Below are 14,476 nucleotides of genomic sequence, written 5' to 3'. Positions count from 1 at the left end.
CAAATGTCTTTTGGTTTCTTACCATTTTCAGTATGTTATATGTGACTGATGGGAGTTGTGGTTCAGTGGCACCTGGAGGGTACTACATTGGCTACTCCTTCTCTGGAGATACTAATCATAGAATATTAGTAATTTCTAATATATTTTTCATGCCATGATATCAATTTAGCTAATATCTGAATATGGTCATCAACAGTTACCAGCAGTTTATGCCACTTTAAGCACTCACACTATTGAATCTTGGAAGTATTTGCAAGTTATTCTACTTAAATTTATAGTGCATGAAAAAAACTGAGCAAGGACTAAGGAGATAAATCTCATTCCTTTAACTTTTAAAATAGTATATGACAATAAAGATGCTTTGGAGGGAAGAAAATTTCATATACCATGAAATTATTTTATCTCTTCAAGAGCTCCCTACATACCTCTGTGAAGTAGTAGGTCTGTATATCCTAGTCATGTTCATGGTACTTATTTTTATTATGAAACTGATTTCATGGTCATGTAAAAGTCACGAGGCACAGCAGTAACCTAAGGCACTGTGCAAAAATCTAACTTCGCATTTTCTGAAATTTTCATGAAATATTTGTCATTAGCTTTTCAAGTGTAGTAATAAGTTACACAACTATTAAATGAGCCTATATTATTTTTATTAAGTTATGTACGGTATTGAGTTTGTTTGTAGGGTGGTTGTTGTTTAAAAATATTTCCCCAGGGATATGCAGAAAAACTCTAGGATTTTCATGGTTCTTTAAGAATGGAGCCACTTAAATCATATAATGTAAAACTTTGACTTGCCTGAAAATAACATGACATTTGGCCTAGAATACACAAGGTGTGTTATCTTGTTCTCCCTCCAAACAACCAGTAAATGTATCATTGGTATTACATTATTAATAGGAGGATGAAGTTAAAAAAAAATACAGTGGTACCTCGGTTTTCAAATGTAATCCATTCCGGAAGACCGTCCGAGTTCCGAAACGTTTGAATACCGAAAACATGAAACGGAAAACTCAAAACAGAAAACTCAATACAGAAGTCGCGTTTCATGTTCGACTTCCGAGGCACGTTCAAAAATCGAAGCATTTACTTCCAGGTTTACGGTGTTCGAACACTGAAACGTTTGCCAATGGAGACGTTCGAAAACCGAGGTACCACTGTATAACATAGGTTTGTGGCATAAAAAGCAAAAGTACCACCCCCCCCTTAAAATATGAGTCAAAATGCTTATAGGTTCTAGTTTAGGGATGAGAGAACATTTTGGTTTTGCAGACTGCACACCGCCCTGCCCAATGCATACTTTCCTCCCCAGGTCTTTCCCTGTGCTTTCTGAGCTAGTCACATGACAAGACATGGCTGATTTCTTTCTGGTTCTTGAAACAAACAGCTTTTACTCTTGAAACAACAGGTTCATCTTTTTAATATTTTAAGCAATCACTATTATTCTGGGAGGAATAAATAGTATCTGGGGAAAAAACACATGTCTCTTACCACTGTGAAGACCAAAGAAGTAAACCATGCTGTGGCGATAGCTAGGCCGTTGAATCTTGATGCTCAGTACTTTAAGTGCCACTCTGCAGGCAGAAGCCCTGAATAAAGAAAATTAACCAACAATGTTCACATTTACTACTGCTGTTTGCTGTGCACTGCTCCTTTCATAAAGAAATCATTTTTTAAAAAATTATGCTTACATCTCTTGGCAGTCAGGAGCTCTGCAAGTGGCCGCTTCACGTATAAGAGTTAACAGGAAATATTTCACTTCTGACATGGGTGTCTCTGATGCATAATTAGTCATTGCCATCAATGAAGGGAGAGCTGGTAGGGATTCCATATAAACCATGGCAGCACATTTACGAGTTACGGGTTCTATCCTGTTGTCCATGACGATTGGAACAGTAAGTGCTTCCACCTGTGCAACATAGATTGAAAATATAAATTTTGCACTCTTATTTTTCTCCTTCCCACAATGACTTTGGCTCACAGCTCAAAAAGCTTGTACATGCTAAGCAGGCATTTTGTCGCTTCTTCTTTGAACCACGGCAGCCAGCCCCAACTTCCACAGCATACAAAATTCAGTGGCTTGCAATATTATGTAAGGGACTTCTGTTAAAACAAGATGGAGCTTTTCAAGCAATTATCTGCAGTGTAACTTTCCTGATTCCTGCTTTTCAGAATAACATGCCCAGGCAAGATTTAGGCCCTTCTCCTTCTCTGCGTTTAGAGAACAGAGCCTCTAAAGGCCGGCTCCTAGAAATATCTGCCACTTAAGAAAAAGCAAAGCGATATTTTCTGTTGATGTGTTTTTCCTTGTACAGAAGAAAGACACATTTCGACTGAATAAAGCACCCATTGGCGATGTGAGTGACTTGCACATCATCTGCTGCCTCAACTGTTTAAAGCAATATATCACACACCGCTCTCTCACTGTAACCCCCCCCCCCAATGAGTTTCAATTCTGTGCATAATGGTATACATATCTACACAGACAGGGGCTGAGTCATCCCCCGCTTGGACGTTCATTCCCTACCTGTCCCTAATGCAACTGGTCTTTGAGAAATAATGTATCACCATGATCAATTAGCATTAGAAAAAAAGATATTCCTAATAGCTCTATAATGTTGTTGAAAAAAACCCACAAGATCCCCACAAAAATGCCATGCCTTCTTACCCGTGCAGGATACTTCTCAACAAGGCCTCTTAGAGCTAAGATGGCAGCGCAAGGATGCAGGGAGTCAGGAGAAGAAATGAGAGCTGCAAAGGTCTTCATGATGGGCTTCTCAATGATGACATGTCCCACATTTGCTAAGGCCTTCAGTACCAGCATTTGTCCATCTATGTCGGATGTACGTTTTGCTTTAATTGCAAAATCATTCAAAGGCTGTTTTAGAAAGAAAAAAAAGTGGTTTCAAAATTAGTTGCAGAATAGTTGCTTTAAAAAAGATATGATTTGAATCTTGAATTGATATTGGGGACAGCTTTATGAACAGCCTGTGATCTCAAGTTAGACATGAGTAGGTTTGACAGGGGTTGTCCATCAGCATCTCCTATGTTGCAGGTCTCAATAAACTAGGTCAAGTAACATATACATAGCCAGGGCAGGTCTTTCAGAATAGGAGGTCTTATGCACTTTCAATAGGGCATCCCCTTCAATAGTCTTTCCGAGGCATTCTTCATTAGCTGTAGGTTCTGGACCAACCTAAATATAGCACCTCACAGAGTGCATTGCAGGAATTCAATATGGATGTCATGAATGCCTGGACTACCATATCAAAGCCATCCCAAAGCAGGAACAGCCAGAAATATTGCACCAGCTCTAGTGAAAAAGATGGAAACAGGAGCACATACCCCCCTAAGCTCTTTCAGAGGAAGTACAAGCCCATCCAGAACAAGCTGCACCTCCTTGACTACTACAAAGATCAGGACATAACTATGCTTTGGATATCACATTTCTCAAAATATTTCTTTACAAATTTTGGCTCAAAAAACTTAGAAAATGATGATTTTAGGTTGGAATACGTACATTAAAATGAAATGCATATTTAAAAATGCATTAAATATTTAAATATTATTTGTGTGGATATTTTTTAATCAAATAATAATGTGGAAGCAGGATGGAAAGGACATAGAAAGTGACGCACGCAGAATTGCCATGGACCAGAAATAGACTGACCTGACCATGCTTAATGTTAAGATAACCTGGAACAAATGACTAGATATGTGTTGCTATTGCTTTCAGTGAGGAGTGAATGATACTCAGTTTAAACATTTTCAGAGAATTTACAGTAATAATTACAGGTACTTTATAGCAGTATTATACAATTATTTGAATGATGGATTAAACAAATAATATGTAAAGATTCTGAGAACTGCTAAGACAAGTATACCATGGTAGTGTAGTGCTAAGAATAATTCCCTCCACACCTTATTTTTATTTCAAATTGAAGAAGTAACTCACTGAACCCAGCAACCCTGAACTCACTGAACCCAGCAGCAAAAAATCCCATTCTTTTCAATGTGTTGCAATTTCCTCTAAAGACTGTGCTCAACACATGCATCTTAACTTGTAGGCTGATAATAATAGGCCAACTTAAGCGCCTTATATTGTTATACTTTAAATGATGAAATGTCATTGAAACATGGCACAATACCTTGATGTATTTGTCAGGGCAAGTTTCTGAGGAAGAACAGTATTTTTTAACAACAGTTCCGTAGGCAAGGCAGGTAAAGCTGCGGTAGAAACTTCTGGGGCCTTTGAGGGCATCTGTCACAATTGCCTATTGAGAGAAAAGTTGGTCATTGAAACATACAGAAAACAAATTATTCATCTCATTTTAACATATGCATCAATTAAATCAGGTCTGAATGCATTTCAGACTAAACGAGAGAAAATAGCCCAAAGCATAACAATTGCTGGGAGTGTATAAAGTGATTGATAGTGTTCCAAGAGTTTCAAATGTATATCATCTCAGTAGTTTTTACAACTGTTTATCCAAGTAAGACAGCATTATTCCTCCTATATTATAAATGTGTGGCTGATACATAATGGGCTTGCCAAGGGAGAAGTAATGGCTCATCACAGCAGAGGTAAAAATTGAACTGGGGAACTCCAGCTCAGTTTCATAGCCCATAAGGACACTAGCCTTCAGGAGGCCAACAATTTCTCAGAGACTTGACTAAATGGGTTGTCTCCAACTAAGTCAAACTCAGAGTAGAACCATTAAATGCACTTCATTTCATCATGATGAACTTGTCCAGTGATTTCAGTGGCTCTATCTGGGTATGACGATAACACCCAATAAAATTAACTTAAGTACAAATAGCATCCTTGATGCCCACAGCATTTCAGAGACCTGCGTTAAGAGGAACCCATAAGATGGGCCTTCAGAGCTATCAATCATCTCCACTGCAACAATAATAGCCATAGCCATAGGATCTTGGCTTGCTTGCCAAAGGAACTGCCATTTTAAAAGGACCATATATATAGGTTAGATTTTATTTGCCTCATACTCTCTGACACACACCTTTGTATATTGACCTAGTCTGTATTTCCTCCGCTATGAATTTAAAGTTAAATATTAATAGGGTTTTTTTTTGGTCTGGCAGATGTGTGGTTACACAGCTCTGCTACCTGATATTGAGGGATAGCCAATGAAATCATACTTAGAATAGACCCACTCCGTGTGGAGCAAAATTACTTCTGTCTGACTTCAGTGGGTCTGCTTTGTGTATCAGTAGCTTTGTGTATCACTTATTATTCAGGATTTGTTTGGGTTTAAGTGGCTTGTGGCACTTGGGGAGAGGATGGATGTCTGAGGTGATTACCAAACTGGTGTGTTTCAGGGTTTTAAAAACTGTTGCCCCCATGGGAATTGTCTCCTCTTGGGACTTGGCCAGAGCTGCTCAAAGGCATGGAACACAAGAACTTAGATCAAGAAGATCCAACATGGTGTCCTCCACATGTTGATGGACTCCAGCTCCTATTAGTCCTAGCCAGCATGGCTGGTGGTCAGGGATGGTGGAAGTTGCAGCCCAGCAACATCTGGAGGATACAATGATGGAACAATGCTCGTTTGAAGTCTTCAGGATGCCTAGGTTGTAAGAACTGCCAAATTTTAAAGTCGCATGCACCTATTCTTGCAAACCCCCTGCCCCCCAAAAAAGATCAATTCAGAGAAAGCCAACATCAGCAAACAAAAAACCCCGTAATGCAAGATGTATTTTACCATAGCTGTTTCTAGGATTTCTGGAGATGGAGTGCAGGTATGAAAGAAGGTAACAAATGCCATTGTCGCTTCAATCCTGCTGATTTCTCTCTGATCAAACCTATGTTTCAAGAATCTAAGTGCATCTGGAGTACCAGCGGCAGCAGCTAGTTGCACGATGAGGTGTCTACAAGAAAAGAAGCAGCAATCAAGTCTGAGCTCTGATCACTTTAATTTAGATCTTATGCAATTATGCTTTTCAAGCATGAAAAGCATAACACACTTCCTCTGTTATCTTACCTGAGTGTTGGCTCATTGGCGTGTTTTCTAAAGAGCGAATCTAAATATTTTGTATCGTTCATGTCACGCACAAGTTCGATAGCCTGCAGGTATTTAATTGCACCATCTCTTGGAAACTTTGCATTTGGGTGTCCTGCCAAATACTGCAATCTTTCCTCAATCTGTTGGATAGATTTTTTTAAAAAATAAAATAAAAAAGAGAGCATTGTCAGGTATTGTTTAACGCCTCAGGCAAAGAACACTGGTATGTTGCAAAGTTCCATTTGCATTACCATTTTTAAAACTTACTTCTCTCTCTACGTTGTTGCTCTTTATCAATGGAATAGGAAGAGGAGGAAGTTCATAATTAAACCTGTAGGTAAGTGAGCCCCATCTCTTCAAGTCAGAAGGGACATGCGGCAAGTGGCCATGCATATCGATGAATACCATTTTAAGCCTAGTGTGGAAAGACCCAATGACATTTAGTGAGCAAATAGTAAATATAGAAAGCTGTTGTCTCTTGGCTTTGCAATAATAATAATAATAATACTTTTCCTTTTGCAGCAGAAAAAACAGGACTAAACTAGCAAATATAGTATGTAAATTTAAAATGCTTCTTTACTTGAAGGTGGATCTGACCTTCAGATTATGAAGATTTGCTGAATCTAAACACATAATGGCTAATACTCAATCTTAGTCATATCTGTTGACTTCTACAAACTTTTGCATATTCATTTCAATGGGTGTACTGTTCTTTTAAAGAAACCCTTGTTTATTTATTAATATGAAACACAGTCCTAAAAGAGGGAAGCAGGCATATCAAGTACAAGAGAACCACCTCTACCCCTCCAAAAGAAGACATTCAGGAGAAAATCAGTGCAGCATCCCCAATCCAGATTAGGAGCTTGTTCCAGATTGGGGCATCAGGGCTCCTTTTTCTCCAAAATAAAACCAGGCAAGCTAAGCACATGTTTAAACATGAACTGCTATCACTACTGTACTGTGATTTTCCAGGATTCTCCTATTCGCTGGGCTTCCACACTTTAAATTACTGTATACCTTTTTAAAAATCAAATTATATTTGTTATGGTTTTTATATGTGTGCATATGTTTCAGATTTATAGCTAACCATGACACTCCAGGGAAATCCATAGGTTTATGAAATGAAATGCTGGTAGACAGTGAGACTACTCTTAAGGAGTTTGACTAGGTAATTTGGGATGATGAATTTAGGGTTGCCATTTTTTCATTTTTCATTAGGAAACCAACAAAATGGTCGAGCTATTTGTTTAGGAACCTAACTCAAAAATAGCGAAAACCTGAAAACCGGTACATTTCAGGAATTTTCCTGAAATATGGCAAGCCTAATGAATTGATAAATTGAAAAGCATTTGTAAAAAGGGAGCAGTTATACAAAGGTACGGTACCTGGCTTCCATGATGCCTGTTGCTCCACTAAGCTCATTGAATGGTGCGAACTCACGGATTTCCACACCTTCGACCTGCATAATTGTTCTCTCGTTGTCTCCCTTTTGTGCATCCCTAAATCTGTACTTGAATGTAGCTGAGCCTTGGAAAGGTTTGACTTTCTGTATGAAAACAGGCAGCGGTAAGTCATATATAAGAATTTTTAACATAATCATAGCAAGTCCAGAAATCATCACACATAGGGTTGTACCCAATGCTGGGTCCATGCAGAGCAAACACATGGACCGTAATGGGCACACAGCTAATTTATGCCCATTCATTTCAATTGGTCCAATCTGATGAGGAGAACTTGTTTGGATACAACCAGTGCGTTCAAGGATGTGTATTGTCGGCACCTCTCTTTTTTGGGTTAATAAAGTGTGACACTTATAGTAGCCACTTCATGTATTTTCTAGAAAAAAGCACTGGATACAACCCAATCAATATTATTTTACATTAGCAATCTCTATAGTTTCGTTTGGCAGCTAGCAGACCACAGAATCTATCCAGGCACCTGATGCCCAATAGATCTCTATTGGATTGCTTGGTCAAGTGATTGGGTGGGGAGGAGACAGAGAGAAAAGGAGAAAGAAAAGAACAAATGGATTGTCCTATCAGAAAATAATATTGTTTCTGAGCCCACCCCCCACCCCTTCTCCCTCTGCTCTCCACTCCACCAGTCATTTAGAAGAAAAAAAGTGGAGATGAAAAAATGGTACAAAGTAAATTATTTGTAACATGGCCATCTGGGTCACTGACAAGGGTCCTGTAGACCTCTTTCTCCTCTTCACCTTTGCAACCAACTTGACTGCCTCCCTCTGTGGTTTATGCTTTCCAACTCAGGCATGAATGGCACATGCAAACAGCTGCATAGATTGGTTGCAGTGCAATGCAACATTGCAACTGCTCTACATGGGAACCCATGTGTGTCTAACTATATGGTACCAGCAATTTTACCACATCATTGCCCCCATCCCCACCCACCTAGCAGCTTGTGATCTCATGTTAAAACTGCTTGAACAGAATGGCAAATCCTGCAAATGAATGCCTTGCAACAGAGGTCAGCATCCATGCAACTGTCTGCAAATGAACAACCAGTCGTGGATCTTCTTGCAAATGTGAACAGGACCACAGATGATATAGTTATATACGCACAACCCCCATACTAACCTGTTGACAGGCTTCACATGGAGTAACATGCGACGCACCAAAGATCTTGAAAGCAGCGTTGTCACAGTCGTTTAAGTCCATGGACTTGGTCATGAAGATCTCATCGGCTTTTACAGCATTTTGAACAAGGTATGTTGTGTTGCACCTCCCCCAAATACTATTCTGTAAAACGAATAAATAAATCAGATTGGCAGGTTTATTGAGAGAATATTGGTCTTCTTGTGAAATTGCCTTAAATAACCTTACTCTAACTCCTTTAACGACCCTCTCAGTTTTTCTTATATCCTTCCCCCCCTCCCCTTACACACATTTCTCATCAAAAATTCCAACGCAGGTTTCTACTGAAAGATCACTGGCAAACCCCGACGGACTTCAGTGAAGCCATGGCTTGTCCCACTGGGAAGTTCTTTATTCAGTTCCAATTAGGGCTTATTGTATATGAAGGATAATTTGAAAATTTTAATAAAAAATGTGGTGAAATAATTTGATCAGTCAGAATGAAACCTCAAAAGCAAGAGATTTCAGAGTCGGGGCTGGCTCTTTGCCCCTAAAAATCCCATTACACCTAATCTACAACTCACACAATCCTCTCTTAGAATCCTTAGAAGCAGATGTGCCATGAAAGCAGCAATAATTAAGCACCACTGAAGAACTGAGGAACCTTAACTCTCTTTTCTTACATTAGCAGGTTTCACTCAGATCTATAACATCACGACATGATTTTGTATTCATCAGAAGTGCAATATCAGTATATGTGAGGAGTTTTTACCAAGTTTGAATACTGTTTTTCAAAGTGTTTCAAGTCTGGAGTGCCTTCCATATGCCTTATGCTCGGCCGTTAGCTAATGAGCAAATTTGCACCCTGCAAATCAGATCAGTCTCACAAACTAGGAACTCAACATTAAATGAAAGGATGAGGGAAGAGCTTGCACTGGAAGAACATGCCAGCACTTCATGCAGTTCAAAATGTGTGACGTTTGGCCCTTGAAGTATTTCCCACGCTTGCCCCTTCCCAAAACAAACTTCTTGTGGGTGAATAACTATAAGTAGGGACATCACATTGGCCACACAGAACACCTTGGCAAGCTGTGATCACAGTCATTTAAGTCATTAGGCTTGATTAAAATCTCATTGCCTACTCCTCAAACTGTTTATCAGGTGATATAAATGATAATAAGCTACATAATGCTGATATCATGCAACAAAATAAAAAATAAACTCTAAAACTGTACAGCTAACCCTGGTATCACCTGGTTTGCCTGCATTAAGTCAAAAGGATTTAAATGGAAGGAATTCAAAATTGGCAAACAAAATAACAAAGGACCTGGATCAAACCACTCTGAGAAAAAGGCTACAACATTTGGGGCTTTTTAGTTAAGAAAAAGGTAAGTAATTTTTTTTGGGGGGGGGGGGGAGGGGCGGCAGCAATGAAAGAGGTATATACCATTATGCATTGACACGGAAAGAGAGAATTTGTTCTCCCACTTTTATAATATGAGAATCTGAGGCAAAGCTGAATGATGGGAGATTCAGGAGAGACAAAAGGAATAACTTTTCCCCCACATAGAATCAGGTGACAGATGTCACATGCCATTGTCTGATGCCTACTTAGGGCAATGGGAAGCGTGGAGAAAAAATAGGATGGCTATAAAACTAGGCACAATGTGATACAGGGACAGAATATTGGTCGCAGTTTCCAAGTCAATTTCCTAAATTAAATATTACTGTATTAAAGTATTTGTTTTCTAAATTAAAGCAACCCTATTCTAAATTTCATACCAAAAAATAATTTCAAACGTTTTCAAATATCAACATCTGAATCAAAATTGGCTTGATTAATGTAAATACGGGACTGTGGAAGTGAAATTAACTGTAGTCTGTAGTCAGGATTTCAATATGAGCCAAATTACAATTTAACACAGTGTAGTCCTGACATCACTCTATTGCAAGCTTATCCCCAAGGCAGTTTTAACTTGGCCAGATTTATTTTGTAGGAGATTAGGTATTCTAAAGGTAATTTGATCATCTGCAACTGCAAATAGAAATTATGGTGTGTGTGTGTGTGGAATGACCACATCATTTGATCATTATGATCTAAACCTGAGCTAAGAAGTTTATCTGTTGACTCCAATTCATTCTTTGAATTCAACTACATGAGCCTCATTTTAGGGTTGGAAGTTTGATTCCTGCTTATTTCTATATATTTATAATCCATATTGGTCTATTAACTTTGTTGTAGTATTGGAGGAATATGATGTAGTTAATGTCAACAGCGATGTGCTGCTTCAAATATGAGCTACAAACTCAGCAAGTAGCCTTAAGTAAGACACATTCTTTCAGTTTACAGCTGCTCCCCACCCACCCACAAACTATTATATTGAAATAAACTGGCCAGTCTTACAGCTATTGAAAGGACTGCTGATAAAATGTAAGTGAAGTTCTTTGAAATTCTCAGGAATAGAGAGAATACGAATAAAAATAGCATATAATCGTAAGTGCCTAGTGTGAAAATAAAAGCCACAGTACTATAAATGCAACAGAAATTAAAAGTTCACCTCTCTTAAGTTGTAGCTTTTCTGGTCTAGCTTCATGGAATATTGCAGGTTGTTCAGAAGTCCTTTGTAGACTCCAAGTTTATATTCTGAGAAGTGTCCTGAAGCCATGATGTCATCAACAAAGCCTTTCCTGTGGCGAAATGTAACTATGCCAGGTAAGTCTTCCTCAAACATCTTGGTCAGCTTGGATGACTGCTTGAAGTCCTGCTGTGGCTGGATGCCATTGAGCTCAAGCACTTCAACGCTATGAAGCTGTCACACACACAAACAAACAGTAAATTTTGTGTTATTTTCTACCTCCCTTTAGAATCCATCTAGGTTATTTAAACGGCAGTCTTCAAAACAACACCTTCTCAAAACAACACAAATTAGAGCTTAAATGTTTTCCGCCTAGCATCTATTTCACCACATGTAAACTACACATTCATGTTAATGACAGGACTTCATTATTACATGTGTAAGAGTCTTTTTACTCTATTTAAGGCTAGCCATTTGAAGTCGGAAGCCTAAAAGAATGCTGAAGTGACGCTAACGAAGCCATTTTAGTTTCACTGACTTGACCTTTAAGAGTTTTCAAGAACACTACAAGTGAAGACAAATGTAGTATGATAATAGGACCCTTCCCCTTTGCCAAGAGGCCAGTTTTGTCATGGGCTGACAGGCTGATCAGCTAACCAAAGCAGTCTTGCTGCTTCCTCCTGTTCCTTAGTTCTCTCACTTGCCACCACTCCTATTGCAGCTTCTTGCATCTCTACCATCTGGGGAAAGTTAGCAATGGTACAGACATTCAGGTCTCTGGAATGGAAATGGCATTGTCTTAGACCCTTTGCTACAGACATTATGTTAACTTCCACCATCAGAAAGGAAGGAGAAAGTGGATGCAGTGAAAGTGAGTGAGCGAGCAGAGTGGGTCAAGTCTGGTGTGCTGTTATTATTACTGAGAAGGAGCGCTTTGAATATGTGAACCGACTTTGAACCCTACTCTTGTATCATGTCTTGTCTTCAGCCTAGAGCAAGCCCACATAATTTCCAACCCAGAAGGGTTTACAAAGCTTTCTCTATGTGTAGCCAGGCTATGACCTGAAGTGAATCTAGGGTAGGATAACAGGGTTCCGTCTGGCACCAGGACAGGATGACAGGGAACAACGGGTTCTGCTGCAAACCTATGAGGAAACCCTTTCTCACTTTCACCCCTGCAATTTCAGTAGGAAAAGACAGCAAAGGTTTTCATGCTGCATTCATTATTTTTAAAAGATATTTAAATGTCACCAGATTGCTCAAAATATGCAGAGTGGTGCATAGAATATCATTTGCACTCTGCAGGTACTGAAGTAGCCACATGAAATTAAGAATTGTCAATATTCAATGACATCCCACTTTGTTAGAAAATGCATTAGTCTTTGTTTATTAGTTACAACCATCATTTGATTAAATAATTTTCAAGGCATCACAGTTTGAGAACAATTGAATTGATGCCACAATAAAATTATTGTGCATCTGAAATTACATCCTATTGTCTTTTTGACCACTAAGCAGAATAAATCCTTCAAGCCTGAGTTTGGCTTGAGCTGACTGAGATTTGCCTGGTAATGTGCGAAAAGGAATTTCGCTCATCGCATAAATAATAATACTGTTAGGTGAGGTCTATGCAAGTTGCATGACAAAATTGAATTATTTCCCCCTCAACTTTAAAAACTCACAGAGAAAGTTAGCTTTCAAGACTGAAAAAGTTCCCTTACCTGTAGAACTTTACGGTCTGGTGCAATTTGGCCAATGGCAATTTTACATTTTAATTTCAGTCCAGAGCTTCCTGCACCTTTTCCTGGGAGTCTGATTGTATTTTGAAATTCGACTGCATATGTGGCAACATCACCTTCAGTTTCTGGAGGGAGGGAAATCCAAAGAAATATTATAGGCAACATGTGAAAAATATCACGTCAAATATTTCTAAAACTGCCAAAAAGCTTTCAAAATTGCGTACTTCTTTTTTAGATACTTACGTTTTTGTTGCTGACAACCTGAAAGATAAAAAATAAAGTTAAAACAGAGGAAATGCATTTGTTCCATGAATATTTGTACTTCATGTTTTTTTGGGAATACATAGGCATGAAATCTTTGTAAACTGCTTAGAGTTAAGCTTATTTACAGTTAAGCATCTTACAAATTGTGCCAAAAAAAGAGGTGGGTTTTTTTTATAAAATGTTGTTTTATTCATGCAAACTTTTTAGGTATTTTCCATTTACTGATAAGAATTTTAAGTTCACACTCAGTCACACTCAGAGAAGACCAAACACATTGAAATTAGTGCATGTGACTAAGGTACTGTACTTTTCTGTGTATAAGACTAGGTTTTCCCCCCTTTAAAATTATGTTAAGAAAAGGGGGGGGGGGTCACCTTATACATGGGGCAATTTCCTCCCACTTTCTTAATTTGGAGTCCCCCAAAATAGGGGGCATATTATACACAGGGGTGTCTTATACTCGGAAAAATACATTATATCCATTGATTTTAATAGGTCTGCCCTGAGACAGACTTAACTGAATACCACCCACTGATTTCAATGGGTCTGAGTTGGAATGAGCCAAAATGAACCACATCCCATTATTTGCTATAATAGAGAGCTATGAAACAAGCACGGTACAGTGGTACCTCAGGTTAAGAACTTAATTCGTTCTGGAGGTCCGTTCTTAACCTGAAACTACTTTAGCTAATGGGGCCTCCTGTTGCTGCTGCGCCGTCGTGGTGCGATTTCTGTTCTCATCCGGAAGCAAAGTACTTAACTCGAGGTACTATTTATGGGTTACCGGAATCTGTAACCTGAAGTGTCTGTAAACCGACGTACCACTGTACTGTTTTACATTTGAAATTTCTATAACACTTTCCCCCCAGCATTTCTGATAGATAGTACCTATCTATACTTACCCACAAGGGTCAATGCCAGTGCTAGAATTAAGGCCTTCATCATGGATGAGGAAGGTACAGCTGAATGGGCTGCTGCCACTTTTATAGTGAGGGATATTCAGTCACATGATTATCTTGGACATCTTTTTTGATGAACCAGCATATTTTGGGTACATTATTGATTGACCAAGCAAACAAACATTGCTTGGGTCAGAAAGAGATATTACAAAACCATGGCAGGACTTTGCTCAAATATATGTTTGATGTAAACTAAGAAAGCAAAATTCTAATAAATTATAGTTATGGGAAATAAAATGGTACAGATTTAATAAAAACAGTCATATCTAAACTTAAAAAAGGAGAGTGGTGAGTTCAAAGCTATCTGTTTTGCTAGACTGATGT

General features: G+C 38.7%; 1 protein-coding gene across 3 annotated transcripts in view; it reads right to left on the bottom strand.

The window, feature by feature from the left end:
* Positions 1-14,212, bottom strand: part of LOC114598437 (vitellogenin-1-like) — a 34,348-nt gene extending 20,136 nt beyond the window's left edge. For all 3 annotated transcript variants that reach the window (XM_077928552.1, XM_077928553.1, XM_077928555.1), the window contains exons 1-13: positions 14,096-14,212; positions 13,173-13,190; positions 12,912-13,054; positions 11,173-11,424; positions 8,618-8,779; positions 7,409-7,569; positions 6,291-6,438; positions 6,003-6,163; positions 5,724-5,889; positions 4,149-4,274; positions 2,669-2,878; positions 1,692-1,909; positions 1,492-1,589 (exon numbers count right to left, since the gene is read on the bottom strand). In XM_077928552.1, the coding sequence (XP_077784678.1) occupies positions 1,492-1,589; positions 1,692-1,909; positions 2,669-2,878; positions 4,149-4,274; positions 5,724-5,889; positions 6,003-6,163; positions 6,291-6,438; positions 7,409-7,569; positions 8,618-8,779; positions 11,173-11,424; positions 12,912-13,054; positions 13,173-13,190; positions 14,096-14,138 (1,906 nt within the window). In that variant the 5' untranslated portion in view covers positions 14,139-14,212. The remainder of the gene's footprint in view (positions 1-1,491; positions 1,590-1,691; positions 1,910-2,668; positions 2,879-4,148; positions 4,275-5,723; positions 5,890-6,002; positions 6,164-6,290; positions 6,439-7,408; positions 7,570-8,617; positions 8,780-11,172; positions 11,425-12,911; positions 13,055-13,172; positions 13,191-14,095) is intronic.
* Between the last annotated feature and the right edge of the window lie 264 nt (positions 14,213-14,476).

This window comes from Podarcis muralis, chromosome 5 (genome assembly GCF_964188315.1).
Source record: "Podarcis muralis chromosome 5, rPodMur119.hap1.1, whole genome shotgun sequence".
Classification (NCBI taxonomy): Eukaryota; Metazoa; Chordata; class Lepidosauria; order Squamata; family Lacertidae; genus Podarcis; species Podarcis muralis.
Note: the sequence above shows the minus strand (reverse complement) of the source record. Positions and strands in the feature narration are given on the sequence as shown.